This window comes from Pyrgilauda ruficollis, unplaced genomic scaffold (assembly GCF_017590135.1).
Source record: "Pyrgilauda ruficollis isolate IOZ18807 unplaced genomic scaffold, ASM1759013v1 scaffold51, whole genome shotgun sequence".
Taxonomy (NCBI): Eukaryota; Metazoa; Chordata; class Aves; order Passeriformes; family Passeridae; genus Pyrgilauda; species Pyrgilauda ruficollis.
The window spans coordinates 4,568,486-4,583,621 of NW_024526711.1; the positions used below are offsets into that span (position 1 = coordinate 4,568,486).

Below are 15,136 nucleotides of genomic sequence, written 5' to 3' on the forward strand. Positions count from 1 at the left end.
AAACAGTGATTGCCTTTAAGGTAGCAATGTACTTGCATAGAAGAAAAAAAATTAATCAAATTATTAGAACTGCTGAAAAAACTCAGAAGCAGTTTCAAATATCAACCCGATTGTACTGGAGAACCTATGCTGTGGCCCCTGGAAGTGTTAATCTGCTTCAAGGCTTTGGTGGGTATTCCAGCTGTACCCTGACTTCACACTGGGACAGAATCTAAGAACTGTTATTTCCCTACTTGTGTGCCCTTGTCTCTCCCACACTCTTGCTTTTCAGATTTTATGAGAAGCAAACTAAAGGAGCTGCAATGTGCTTTGACAGGTCTCCTGTTCTGCAAGACAAGGGTCCAGGCCTGAACTGGGTACCGCAGGCAGCATTTATCTTGTGATAAAGACATAGCTTTTAGTACACTGAGTGCACCCATGAATTTCAGGAAAAAAGCTCTACCAAACTCCATATTTTCCATCAAACGTACTGTACCTCTACAATGAAGGCTTTTCTTTCAGATTCACTTTCTATCTGTTTAATGGCTACATCTTTAGCTCGCCATTTTGCCTTGCAGACCACACCAAAGGCTCCTCTTCCAACAACCTAGAACAAAATATAAAACACTGGAGTTAAAATCTGAAACAGTTTTATTCACTGTGTAGAACTTCACAAGCAGAAAAGAAATTTAATTTAGAAAACTGAAGATGCCCAGGCTCGAGTTTTGCAAGAGGAATTGAATACTATGCCACCAAAGCATAACTGGTCTTAGCTAAGCTTGCTCAAGAGATCATTTAGACAAGAATGGGAAAATACATACAAAAAATTTTATTATTAATGTGCAGTGACAGTATCTCAGAAAAGTATAAACTCCATTATTTAGAACAAGATTTGCTCAGAAGAAAATCAGAGGAATGAAACCAATTTTTAATTTTATTTTTAGGTTTCACCCCTGAAATCACATCTATCTGCTGTATTTGTTTATTCTTGCTAAAAAACAGGAATTAGGACTTCTGAAATTTAAATGCATACACAACTGCACAGGACCATGATGAAATGGGATGAGATGTTCCGTGTGCTCAACGTCACCAGTTCATTTTCTCACAGATGACTCAAGAGTGTGATACCAGTAAATTATCTTTCAAGTCCTCAAAAAAAGTGTCTATGAAGGAAGTTTTCCCTATTTCTGTCGAAGTCTGCTTTCTAGCTTATTTGGAATTAACATTGCCTAAAACTATGGAAAAAAACAACCCCAGACAAGAGTCATAACTCTTCACTGTAACTTTGCAAAAGCAGTAGTAGCTGCTTCTGCATTCTACAGTGTTCAAGTAATCCTTAACATTTTCTGTGAAGAAGTTCTAACACCAGCATTATTTAGAGCAGCTCTTTGAAACCAAGCATAGGAATGTAAGCAGGATCGAAAGAAGGTCACTTGCAGCTACTGGTGTACACATGATGTTTAACTGAAAATCCACTTATTTTAATTGTTCTTCAGAGGAAAAATGGCAACATATAGGAATAATGACAAAATATGTATGTGAGATGCAAAATTGAAATGAAGGTGGTGCCAAAACAGTGACTGCAGCCACTACAGGAAAGCACAGACAAGTGCTTTGTTACTCATATGCTCAAAAGAAAATGAGGAGGAGGAAACCTAAGGCACACACAGGCACAAAAGGAAAAGGAGCTCCTCCAAATCCAAAAAATGCAAGACAGGGAAGATGGTGGAGAAACAAGGGGCTAACATTTACGTAATCCTTAGGTTAGGTTCTTAATATATGCTTTCCAAATAAATAAATAATACAACTGATTTCCCCTGGGAATGGGATGGAAAGGGCTACAGATGCACAACTCAAGACCTGCTAAACTGTCATGATGGATATGAGAACGTCTGCAATCAAGGCCTCAATTTGAAGAGATGAAAAATATAAGTTAAGAAAACCCCATCAAGATCTTGCATTAAGGAAGATCAAAAAAGGGAAATTATGCTTAATATTTCTTAGAAGTTTCATGTGGATATAAGAGACAGTCCCTAACAGCCATGGTGATCAATGGCACTTTCTTCTTCTGGTTTCCTTATTATGTAAGAAATATTTCTCTCTTTTACATTACAGCATGCACTTAGCCTTCCAGGAGTTCCTGCTATCTCATGTTTACTTTCCACAACAGTGGTTCACAGACTGAGTCTGTGGTAAGACATGCACAGGACATGCACAGAACATGTCCAATTATGCTCCATTAAAGAACAGAACCTGTTGATTGCAACCTCATCCCCCAGCCAAAGTGCCTTGTGCTTTGTGTTGCCTTGTTACATCTTGTCCTGATGTGACACACACTATTTTCTTGTATTCCACACGTGAGGTTGGAAACACCAAGCCATGAATGATAGATGAGCAGCCTACAAAAATAGTACATATAAACAAATTGGAAACAATGAGTCACTGAAAGACATAGAAGTCCTGAACAGTCTTCCTTGTTATTTCCTTTTCTTTCAGACCATGTTTTGAATAAAATTGCTCATTTTCTATGGGTTGGCAGCCCCCCTGCCTTCTACTGCTGCAAAAGCTGTCCATTACAAAGCCCTTACCCACCTTGTATGGCACATGACCAGACCTACAGAATAAGGAAAATCTCATCAGTTGGTGTGTGTGCTCTAAGCCTGCATTTCACAGAAATGGTGATTAATGATCACATAAAAATGCACTGTGCAAGCACCTGGGAAATACTAAGGACATATCCTTAATGAGAGAAGGATACTACAGAGCAGCTTGTGAAGGACGAAGAGTATTAGCAGCAGCAATACAGTTCCACATCTGCTGCTCCCCTACACTGTGAAGGAATCCAAACAGGGTTGCCCAAGTGAGAGGGAAGAACTCTCCCTTTCGGCTTAGGAAAAAGGAGATGGGCATATAATGAATTCTCCTAGGTGGATACAATTGGTCTTATGGTTCAAGCCCCTGTGAGACACCTTTTAGAAGGTTCCTTTTCTTAATATACATTTTCTCACATGTTTTCAGAGTTTTCAACTACAACTTTGTTACATTTAATCCAGTGACAGAAACAAAAAGAGTGATTTGAAAACAGTGCATATATGTAAGTTAAAAGATGGGTCTCAAAAATTAATGAAGTAATTTGACTTTTTTTTCCACTTAGCCTGAATCACAACAGTTTGTGATGGGTCAGGCTTACTTTTTTTCTAGTCGTATCTTTCCGTGCTGAAAAGACTTGTGTATGTCCATATGTACAAATACACTATATGTATTATGTATATGATTTTGCTATTATGAATAAGCAATACATACTACATATATTTTTATACATTATATATTTTTATTTTTGAGATGTATAACAAAAAAAAAGAAAGCCCATGTATCTCTTCCATGTGATTCCACATGGTTAAATTATTCTCATAAGTCAATATAAATGCATACTGCTCCCCTGCATCCCCTGCAGATAAATTCATGACTATTTGCATGTTTCATCCTGAGAACTGGTATGTGTACTTTCAATATACTAAAGAAATCGCTATTTTTTAATGCTGTTGTGTTTTTTAACAATGTTTCTACTGAATGAAGAAATTCACAGAAACAAGTATACTGCCCCATGTAGTGTTTTACACTGAGCCATGAATATCACAATATTCGGGTTTTAGCTGAAAAGTGGAATAAATTCCAAGAATTAGATGTACTTTAAGAAGTCCCACTGATGACTGGGGAAAAAAAAAAATAAAATCAGTGTTGCGCACCAAGAGGAAGAGTTTACCAGGCAATCTAAATCCTAATTACGTAATAGAAAGCTGTGAGACCATCAGGTAATTATTATTGGTGAAAATAGCTTGATAAATGGTTATGCAGTCAAGGTTTCATAACAATTTATCAGTGACTTGGTGCCTGCTTAGGCAGAAGGTTGAACTTGAGAAGAGGACATGAATGCAGTGAATATTTACCTAGGATACAGGGAAAACAGAAGAGCTGATCCTCCATTAAAGCAGCTCAGGCTCTTGGATGGCACATGAAAGGAGCAACCATCAGAAACAATGACGGATCAAATACAAATTGAAGCTTCCCATGTGTGAAAACTCAAGTGTGTTTTTCCTACTTAATCTGGAAAAAGTACTTTACTCATAGCAAAAACCCCTTTATAATCAACAGAATGCAGCTTGTGGTGGAGTCCATTTACATATAATTTTCTTCCCTTAAATTTATTCTTTAAGGGAGTAAGCCTTAGATATTGTCAGAACTGTTTAAACACTATGTAGTTTCCTTCAGCACCTCGTGCTGGAACTAAGTAACTTAATACCACAGGAGGGAGGCACTGCCTGAACTTTAGTTTCTTCATGCTCATTCCTTCTTGTCCCCTGCTGCTGCTGCCACACCATATGTTTGGGCAATAGCGCATATTCAGAATTATATGAAGCACAGTTAATGGAACTATTGACACAACAAATCAATAAACAGCAGTTGAACCGTAGCACTGTGTTTATTTGGAAAATGATCTAAAAATAAACACATTCTTTTGGTAAAAGATTCTGTTCCTTTAAATATCTTCTAGGAGAAAAAAGGGAGATATAGGGTAGATGAAACATTTAGAAATAGAGTAAGGACATGTCTGCTTCTACCTTTATCACAGAAGAGAATTAAGTTTGTCAAAAACCACTTGGTACATGGCACAAAACCATTTTAAACTGGAAGTAATACTTAAAGAGGTTCAAAGATTTAAAACTGTATTAAAATTTATTATTCTACCAGCAAAATACATACCAGTAAAAAGTTACATTTTGTGACATACATGTGACAAAGTGACATGGTGAAGGACAGTGCCACTTGCATGTTTTCCAGATAATGTATTTAGAGTCTTATTTAAAGAATATGAACCATACAAGAACCCTGGAACAAGCATTACCTCTGTCTCTGTGTACAAATAGTATCAAATGCTGTACATAAACAAAGATACATGATACTGACTTGTAAGTATGTAGACTATACTGACTGGTAAGTTATGTAGACTAGAAATCATGCAGGAAATAGAGACTGCAGATATGCTAAGAGCTTAAGGATGTATTTTGTCCTAAGGGATGTGACCAAAAATTTCCCCTCCCCCAGTAAAAAAAGAAAAATGCATCTCTATTTATTCAGATGCACCACAATTCCCTAGCAAATGTCAAAACTTTGGAAGAATTAATTTCAACTTTGCATTAACTCCACAAGTTTTCTGTTAACTCAAAACCATAAAAATGCAAAGTTTTTCTCTTTGCCCATAAAGTTTCCATGTAAGGTAGCTCTGCATGCTGGATACCTAGTGCTTTTCTTTCTAAAAAAAAACTTGCTGGATATATAAGACAGCAATAAAATATAATAGCTCCCTGGTTATCAGAGGTAGTATTCTTTAGAGAACTGACTTCGTAATTTGCAGTATCTACTGCATGACATGCTCATTTACGATTTTGGGAAACAAGACAAGCAGTTACAAAAATCCAACAACAGAAACCCAACAAAACCCGTGCTTCCAAAATGACAAAAGGCTTTAAGTTATCTTTAATATCTATATTGCTTTGTTTACTGGTATATTTGCTAATGAAATGGGATGTACAAAAACTGAATGTTTGGATCTCTCAAGCTCCAGAGACTACAGGAGATAGAGTAAAATAAATGTTCTATAATGTGTTCTAAAAAACACAAAAAAGATAGATTCACATTTTAAAATCCAGTTGCTTCTATTCTCTCTGCCTACCAGAGCTCCAGCAGCACCAATAAAGTATACTAATATTTTCCATTTTTCACATATGTGAAATGTATGGCACATGCTGCATAAATTTAAAAAAAAAAAGTGCCAAAGAAGCCATGAACAACAGTTTAGAGCTTCTAAAATTATATTCCTACACTTTCTATCATTCATTCAACCAGCGTCAAATTCCAGCTTTGGTTCCTCTGTGTGTGCTATGCTTTATTAAGTAGGTTGAAGCAAATCGGCCCCGTGCCACGAATGACTGTGGCCAATACCCTGGTAGCACTTTTAGGAAGGAGTTCAGATCTATCTGCTAATTCTTACAGCTATGTTCTTTGACTGGTTAAGTTTATTTGTACTACTGTCAGCACAACTCTAAATGTTGCTTTTCCTTTCTGGGATTCCTACAGCAACGAAGAAACCTCCAAATCCTCTCCACTCCCCCACCCCAAAAACCCCTGGAAGCAATCCTACTAATTTGAAGTAAACTAAGTAATTTAGTTTAGATTTAGTTTCCAAGTTTGAACTTAGAAGTCATGCAAAACACTGTAGGAAAAAAATATTTCTTCCTGAAAGAAACTGGTTATTAAAATCAACTTAGATTCTTAATATAGGCAAGTTCTGTTTGACAAACTCATATAGTTGGTCCCTATCTAGGGTTTCATCTGTTAGAGCTGTATAACACTGTACAGTTTTCATTCAGTGGCTTGTCTGTCTGAATTTAGTTCTAAGAACTAATTATCTTTTCAGCTTCTTTAGAACACATTTATGAAGAATCAAAGTATCATCATACATGTTCATGAAATTATAGAATCATAAAATGGTTTGGGTTGGAAGGGACCTCAAACAAAATCTAGTTCCAACCCCTCATCATGGGCAGGGACACCTTCCACTAGACCAGGTTACTCAGAATCCCATCCAGCCTGCTCTTGAAAACTGTTTCCAGAAATTCTTCCTTTGCTCTGAACATGCAACCAACCCTCCCTGCATTTTGACAGCTCAAGTCATTCCAAGAAACGCATGCATCTCAAAGATAACAGTTTATCAAGTTATACATTCATTCCGGATTATCACATATTGAAAACCTTTTTCATACATTTCATTCATTTCATTTTATTTCATACATCTGTCTCGAGAACTGAACTAATTTTAATTAATGGCAATTAAAAAACATTAACAAAACAACTGTCTGATGCTCTAGTATGAATCAATTTGTTCTGTTAGAGCAGCCCAGAGAGTGAATTATTGTTTTAGAAACAAGATGTTGGATAAGGAGGCACTTAGAGTGCAGGACTCTAACATGAGCTCTCTGGGCTGGCACTGTCTAGAATTACTGGTCTTTGGAAAAAAAAAACCTGAAAACAAACAAGTATTCTGCAATTAGTAAAACACTGGTAACAATCCACTGGGTGGAACAAATAAGGGACACATGAAACTTAGTCTGTTGTTTTAGTTTTGTTCTTAGGGAAAAGTATTAGACCTAGAACTGCATTATTATCTCATAAATATGGATCTTGGTTTCATCACTGGAACAAGAAGATCTGTGAGGTTTCTTTCCCATATATTCTTTATGAAGTATGAGTCTCTTTTATAGGACACAAACTGATTCACTGCACGTATCTGCATGCAATGAGTGTAAATCTGCAAGAAATGAGTGTAAAGGGCCACATTAAGAATTTAACTAGCTTATTAGCTATCTCCTAACTCACTGCACAGTAAATTTCATCCACATGGAATAGATGTTGCATAATTTCTGTTATAAATTCACACCCCAGCTGATATTTTGGCTATTTTCTTATATAAATGAATGAAGAGAATCTTCTATTGGTGCAACTAAACTACATTTAAGTAGTTATTTGAATTAATCCAGAAATGTATTTAGAGTAAAATCAGAGAAAACACTGGCATATGTTTTCACCATGTACTTATTTTTTGCCTTTGTTTTTGAATATCCAGCTTTGCACCTTGAAGTCTTACTGAAAAAGGCTGAGAAATTTGACTGAGTTCAAATTAATTTCTAACTACCACCCTTGGTTCTTGAGAATCAATCCTTCTGTACTTATGTCAGATATCCAATAACGCTGTTCAGATCTCAAATCACACCTTGTTCTTCTCCAAATTTCTTCCAATTTTTCAGGCTGGTACTCTACAAGTGGGGATGATCCCCAGGACACAGAAACAATGGAGGTAGTAACAGCTCCATGTACAACAGCAGCTCACACAAATCTGCTTTACCTTGTAATGGACATAATCAGACACTGTATCGCACTAACTTTTTAAAAGTTAACTATATAAAGGGGAGCAAAACCCAGTTGCCTTGCTGGCAACTTCAATTGCTCATTCTCTTGCCTCTGAACTGCTTTGCTCCAGAACTGAAGGAACACATGTAGTTCTCAGCACACTACTCAGTTAATGAAATTAATCAACTATTTCAAAAATATCTAAGATAGGTGTATATACTATAAATCGCATCTCCTTAGTTGCTGGGACCTTAAGTAAATTTTCTAAAATAAATATTTGTAAAGCTTACCTCTTCATCTCAAAGAAAACATTACCCTAATTCTCTTAGAATTAACTACTGCCCAAAGAGATCATTGAAAAGAAACTTTATTGTAAACTACAATATACCAGTAGAGCATTAAACAACAGATTTCAAATAATTTACATTTAGACCATCCAAAAGTAACTTGCAACTATGCAAATATGGCATTAGTTTTTTAACTTGTCTACATCAGGCAGTGACTGGGCAGGGTTGCAGTATACATGACCAGACATGTACCTCTGGCTGTGCAATCCAAGCATACACACATCATGTGATGAAGAGGTCTGTGTTTTGGTCATGTATGGGACTGTTACCCAGTTATCTGTAGAAAGCCTGTGGAATTTTCAGGAAAGAGTGGCAGGGAGTAGGCTGCCAGAACAATTAAAAACCAAAGTCTGTTTGTAGCTTAGATGTGGAAACTCCCCTGGGAAGAAACAACCAGAGTGTTGTTCTAGATTTAAATATGAGATTTTAAAACAAGGCTATTAGGCTTTTTATTATTGACTTGATTTCAGTTATATTAGATTTTATTTTTTCAGTTTCTAATGATTTTTCTATACAATACTAAAAAATTAAATAGCCATTTTTACCATCGAAAACTTGCATAGTGAAATAGAGAGCTTTTTGTTCAACTTCTGTTGAACAAAAGCTTTGTGTTGTTTTTCCCCTTCTAGTTTTGAAGATGCTCCTGCTGTGTCACATCAATTTTGATTTGACTCCAACTCTTTCATAATAATTGTCTCTATGGTTTACTTCATTTTAAGCACCTGAAATAACAAAAAGGCATTCTGAAGATGTGGTTGACTGGTGAAAAGTAACACTACAGTTAGTCATGTGCATGGCAGCTAAAGCAAAATATGGTATATTCTTGTTTTTATCTTAGTAGAGTTCAGACAAACCTAAATGAAAGTGTACTTATAGATTTCACATTTATTAGCAAGGTCTCTGGGCCTGCAAGTATTCCAGAACTTCAATATCTATTAATAAACCAGTGGCAGAGTGGGACTGCTATCTGTTGACAAGACAGCCTTGATAATACAACAGCAAAGCTATGATTATAAAAGCAGTTGAGTTTCCAGTGTAGATCTCTTAACACTCCATTTTGAAACATTTGAAGTCTGCCAAGCATAAATATGACCATTTTGAGATCTTACAGCCACTTAAAATCCTTGAAAACCTCTGTGTCTAAAGAGAGAGCACAGAAAATCCTCAGTAAGGATGTGCTTTTTGTTATGACTACAAAGTTGACTGTGCTGAAACTGCATCATGAGTAAGAGGTCAACACCCACAGCTCAGAAAAGCAAGGTCTAAGTATGATCTCCAATCAATCTGTTTTCTTGTAAAGTAGGTCTTATTTCTTCCTCTGTGCAATGTCATTTAGACTGTGTTCAACACTAGAGTATTCCCTTTGCCTATAATAACTTCTGGGAGGACAGGTACACTCAAAATGCTGTGCCACCTGTGACCAGATTTTTTCATGGAGACAATACTATCAGAGTTCTCTTGCTTATACCACATGAGTTTGGTATCTCTATGAAGATACTGTGTGAGAATAATGCAACAACTGCATTAAACAAATTTCTACTTCAGCACTGTCTCTAGATATGTTTTTGTACTGACAGTCCTGTTTCTGCCAGCACCAGGCACATGTGTGGGACACAGTCAAGCTCTGAGCGCTAAACCTTAGAATGTTAAACTCTAGTTACACCAACTACACACTATGCAGCTCCACATTTCCTATACGTCAAACATCAATACAATCCTTGCTAATACCTCCCCAAGGGTGTTGTGAGGATTAAAGATTTGTATAGCACTTTATTAATTCAAAGGGTTATGTCTAACACAGCAGATGTGGTACTCACTTCTGTGAGCCATCACTGGGCGCCTTCTTACAATGGATAACATGCTTAAAATTTCTTCATTGGGTGAGAAGCACTATTTCTCCCAAAACATGTGATTTGATCCCCAGCTATTCGTAAATGTTGCAAAACCAACAAAAAATACCTTCAGAACAGTTAAATGCATAAAGGGAGGTGGAACAACTAGATTTACAGATACAAAAATCTTTATGGTTGCCAAATTCACAGAAAGAGAGAAAGGCAATCTTTTGAAATATACTGTCTTCTGAAAATTTCCAGTGCCCAGTGCCTGCTATGGTGAAAGCCAAAGTTCCCACAACACTACCTGAAAACAGCAGAAGGTGCTCTGGTGCTCCACGGTAAATTTTAAGGTCCCTGAACCAGGAGATGTAAGCCCAGTAGGATAATTATGAACAAACCAGTATCTAGCAAACTACTCTAAAAACCCGAGATGCAGGTTGTCATACCTATAAAAGCTACTACACAAAACTCCATCTCCACACAAACTTTTTAAAGGAAAACAGGGTAATTATTACTTTAAGAGAAAGATGTTAATCTACAAATAAAAGCACGGGGACCGTTTCAGCAGTGTTGGATGCCTGTTAGGTCCAGACTCTACAAGCTGGCCTCATCAAATTTGTTATGGATCTACATGAAGAAACTTCATGCCTGTAGAGAATTTAGCAGGTGACAAAGGAAAAAACAGCAGAAATATTTTTGTGTAATTCTGGAAGTCAAACAACACTGTAGTATATAGAGACTACTGAGCCTGTTATTAAAGCACACAAGCTCCCCTAGATCACACCTAGATACTTTCACAGGAACTCCAGACAGATGAAAGGTACACCTGAAATAATTTCACTACGTGAATTTCACATAAGAAAAACTTCCTTCCAATTTTGTTATACAATAACTGAATGTCACTTCCTGTGTAACAGGCACAGGTCACAAAAGAAATGTTAAATATCTATGAGCGCAACATCACTAGCTTATGTTAAGAAAAAACACCTGTTTATCCTTACAGCTCACAGAGCAGTAAATTTAGCAAATCATTAAGAGTGGTATGATCCTTATATATACAATGGCTCAGTTTGGTGGCAGAAGGTGAAAGCAGGGGCATACAGAAATAGAGATCTAAAACAAATATTACAATTAACAGTTCCCTCTTGACAACTATGCTTGCCACCCATACTAAAGTGGGTGGCAAAATGGGCGGCGAAACTTTTAAAGTCCTGAATAAATCTATCGCTTTTAAATAAAACTCCATAGTACGGCATCCAGCAGCAGGGCCGGCAGAAGCAAGCTGGCACCTCCGCTCCCAGCCAGACCGCCTTTGTTCGCTGGTGCCAGCCGCTGTAGCATCCACGGGAGCACGGAACCCCCGGTCAGGTACACCGGGGGGGGTCGCGGCATCCCGGAGCACCCGCGAAGCCTCCGCGGACCCCTCCGCAGCGGAGGGCCGGCGGCGGGAGGAGAGCCCCGGCGGCGCTCGGGGTCTGCGTGGCGGGGGCCAGGCTGGCCGCGCCCGGGGAGCGAGGGGGGACGGCGGGACCCTCACTCACCTCTTCCACCTCGATCTCTTTGTAGTCGATTTCTTCGAAGTTGAGGACCGGGGGGGTTTCAATCATTTCAGCGGAGGCGGCAGCGGACATGCCTCCTCTTTCACCGCAGGGAGGAGAGGCGGCTGGGGCTACGCGAGGGTCCGGCACCGGGCAGCCGAGGGCCGGAGCCGGGGCTACGCGGGGCTCGGCGGCGGTTCCTGGCGCAGGTCGGGGCGGGCCTGGCCGAGGCGCCGCCGGGGCCGCATCCGCGGCGGCCTCGGGCCTCACTGGCGGCGGGCACAGGCCCCGGCGCCGCCGCTGCGCATCCCGCGCCCCCCCGCACCCCCGCGGGGCGCCGCGCCGACTCCCCTAGGCCGCGGCCTCTGCGCAGCTCGGGACCGCCTCGGCCGCGCGTCCCCGGGCGAGAGAAGGCGGCGCCCCCGGGGCCGCAGCCGGGCTCCTCCGCCAGCCCCAGCGGCGGCAGCGGGAGAGGGGGCCGCGGCGGGGGTGGGGGAGCCGCTCAGAGCCGCGCCGCGGCCGCCGCCGCTGACATCAGAGCCGCTTCCTGCTGCCCCAGCCGAGGAGGGAGGGACGGAGTCAAAGAGTAAGGAAGGGAGGGAGGGAGCGCCAGGCGGGGGCGGGCGGGGAAGCGCCGACAGCAGCGGCCTCTCGGGCGGCCGCGGCGGGGCCACGGCCTGGCGCCGGCACCGCCCCCGCTCCACCCCGCCCCGCCCCGCCCCGNCCGCCCCGCCCCGCCGCCCGCTGCCGCCAGGGGGAGCAGCCGCGATCCCTGCCCGGCCCCGCTTCCTGTTCCTGCTGCCCGCCGGGAGCTGCTGGCGGGGCTTGGAGCGGCGGGAAGGGCCCTGCCGCGCCTCTCTGCTGGGGCTGGAGGGCAGAGTCCGGCGGGACTCCCCCGGTTCCCGGCGGCTGCCGGGCACGGCCCCATCCCGGGGCTGCTTGTTACCGCCATGCGAGTGCGGAGCGCAGGCCTTTCCCCTACACATGTGTATATATGCACATGCCTTTTCCCTGCATATGTGTTGATATTTCTCCAGGGCAGGAAGTTTTACGGGGTCTTGGGACGAGGGCAGGCCTTGTGCTCTTCAGCGGTTCTTTCTCAGAGGAAACTTGTGTGTAGGAAGGCGGCTGTGCAGTGGACGGTAATGGAGCGGTTGATGTAAACACATAGTAATAAAGGCTTTTCATAGAAATGAAAGTCTACTTTAACTGCTCCCTCTCCAAGGGAGTCTTGACCCACTCTTTGACAGGGCTGTCTCCTGCTTCTGCTTTTGGCTGGAGCATCCGTCCCATTAATGTTTCAGTGGTAAATGTCTCAGACTGACGCTTCAGGGCAGTCCATGGTGTGAAGTCAGTGCCGAGATGAGTGAATAGAGCTGCTGTGTTCCCCTGAAACAGCTGTGCTTCATTTTGATATGTTTAGCCTTCGGGCTATATATAAAAAGTTATGTTATTGTACAATACTATTAATAGTAAGTAATTTTAGTAGATCTAGTAAGCTTTCCTAGATCTTCCTCTGCTAGCATGTTAGGGAATGTCTGTACCTCACAAGGAAGTCTCATAAATGTAGAGAGATCTGATTTACAAAGCTGCTCTGAGAAAGCCACTTAAACAGTTAACTAGGAAAAAAAAAAATCAAGGATGAATATGGGAAGTGACCAAATCATATAGTGGCTCAGCTGTTGTTAAAAAAGCCAAGGTGAAGGTACCTCTATCAGAGCTGCTGCACTATGTGGCAGGTTGCCATTAAGAGTTGTTTAATCCCCTCTTGTATTTTCCTGTCAGCTTTTGTAATTTGTCCAGGATTTTCAGATGTACACCAATCCAGAAATCCCAGGCAAGCAGTCACAGTACATGCTGACTCTGTTGCATGCAAGATGAAACTCGTATGCAGGGCTGGTTGGGTTGGTGCAATGACATTGCCCAAGCAATCTGTGTGTGCGTGGGGAGCAGACTCATATGCTGAATGTGCTGAGTTTCTGCTGTTGCTTTTTGATTTTCTGATATGGTTTGGTGTAGAAAGATCTAAAGAATCTTCTGTTAGTCCAAGTACCACAAAATCTGGCTAGTATTGGCTTCATCCAGCAGTGGGGTTATTCAGACCCCCTATTCTCTCAGGTTGTTTATAGGTTTGGATATTCATACTGACCCTGGCACCCCCTTATACCCAGTGAAGCATTTGATTTTCATTTTCTCAAAAGCCACTATTAGTGCTCATCTTGGTCATACTGTAACACAGTCATAAAGAACCATGTTTATACCTGGACCTCACAGCTCCCTACAGGAAAGTGTATCGCTTTGTGTAAGCAGCTGTTGCTATCTCAGCTGCTAGAGTGTGAAATATATTGATTATTGGAGGAAGAAGAATGTGGATTACTGAGGTATTGAGAAAACTGCAAGTCCAATGAAAACCAGACTCCTTTCAGTCTGGTTAATACTGGCTTCATACTGCTGGATGAATTGCTTCAGTTCTCTAAACACTTGTAGATGAAGACAAGGAACCCCTGAAGTCAACTGAAGCCCAGGAAAAAGTGTGAATGAAAAGAAAGGGAGGTGTGAAAATCCATCACTGGATACTTGAAATCCATTGTCTTGATACTTAGTTGCAATCATGAGCATGATCTCAGGCCAAAAGCTTAACATTTTATTTATTTTTTTGAGTGCGCATGCATCGGAAAAGGTGAAGTACATCAGTACTTATTAGAAAGATGGCCAAGTGGGTGGTTGTGCTTTAGGGGGTGTCAGTTGGTGATCTCTGGTAAATGTAACTGAATATTTGGCTTTTTGTTATGTTTCACAGACCTCTGTTGAGGGTATGTATCAAGCAAATGGCAGTTGCAGTCTTCTATTTTTCAGTGGAGAGATTTTTCTGTTACCTTTGTTATATTTTGTTGATCGGTATTAAGACAGCAGAAGAGAGCATTCCAATTATAGTTGATTGTAAGGTTCATTTCCTTTCAGAAATTGATGTGGAAATATGTATCTCAAAAATAATGAGCTCTTTCTTTGTGAAGGCAGAGTCATCGTCATTATCAAAATGTCACTGCTGTGAAGATCAGGAGGGGTTTTAAGGATGTGGTAATTTTGATATTACTTTTTTTTTTTTTCTTCTTTCCTGACTGATACAGTCTTAATTAGTTATGATTAGCTATTTTGTGGGCTGGGTATTGCTTGTACAGCCCCAAAATATTTATTCAACAGATACAGGAGAAAAAGGAAAATAAAAGCTGCACCTGCTGTGGTTATCTTGGAGAAAAAACTACTCTTGTGTTTAGAACAAAAACCTAAAACCTGGGAAGTCCACATTCTGGCTCTCAGTAGCCTCTCTCTAACATTGGAAAGTGGTTGCATTGCCTAGAAGGTTGCTTAAAGATTGTTGGAAACGTCTGGGTACCATGGCCAGATTGTGCACAAATACTCCAGCCTGAGACAGCTGCTGTGGAGCTTTTTGTCACACCTGTCCTAGAGTGTA

General features: G+C 40.8%; 1 protein-coding gene across 7 annotated transcripts in view; it reads right to left on the reverse strand.

The window, feature by feature from the left end:
* The window catches only part of MAP3K7 (mitogen-activated protein kinase kinase kinase 7), a 48,218-nt gene extending 35,934 nt beyond the window's left edge, over positions 1–12,284 (reverse strand). For 2 of the 7 annotated variants that reach the window (XM_041480437.1, XM_041480436.1), the window contains exons 1-2: positions 11,668–12,271; positions 476–586 (exon numbers count right to left, since the gene is read on the reverse strand). In XM_041480437.1, the coding sequence (XP_041336371.1) occupies positions 476–586; positions 11,668–11,757 (201 nt within the window). In that variant the 5' untranslated portion in view covers positions 11,758–12,271. Of the gene's footprint in view, positions 1–475; positions 587–11,667 lie in introns of all 7 variants that reach the window. The other 5 variants (XM_041480443.1, XM_041480434.1, XM_041480435.1 and 2 more) reach the window with 5 other exon arrangements.
* Between the last annotated feature and the right edge of the window lie 2,852 nt (positions 12,285–15,136).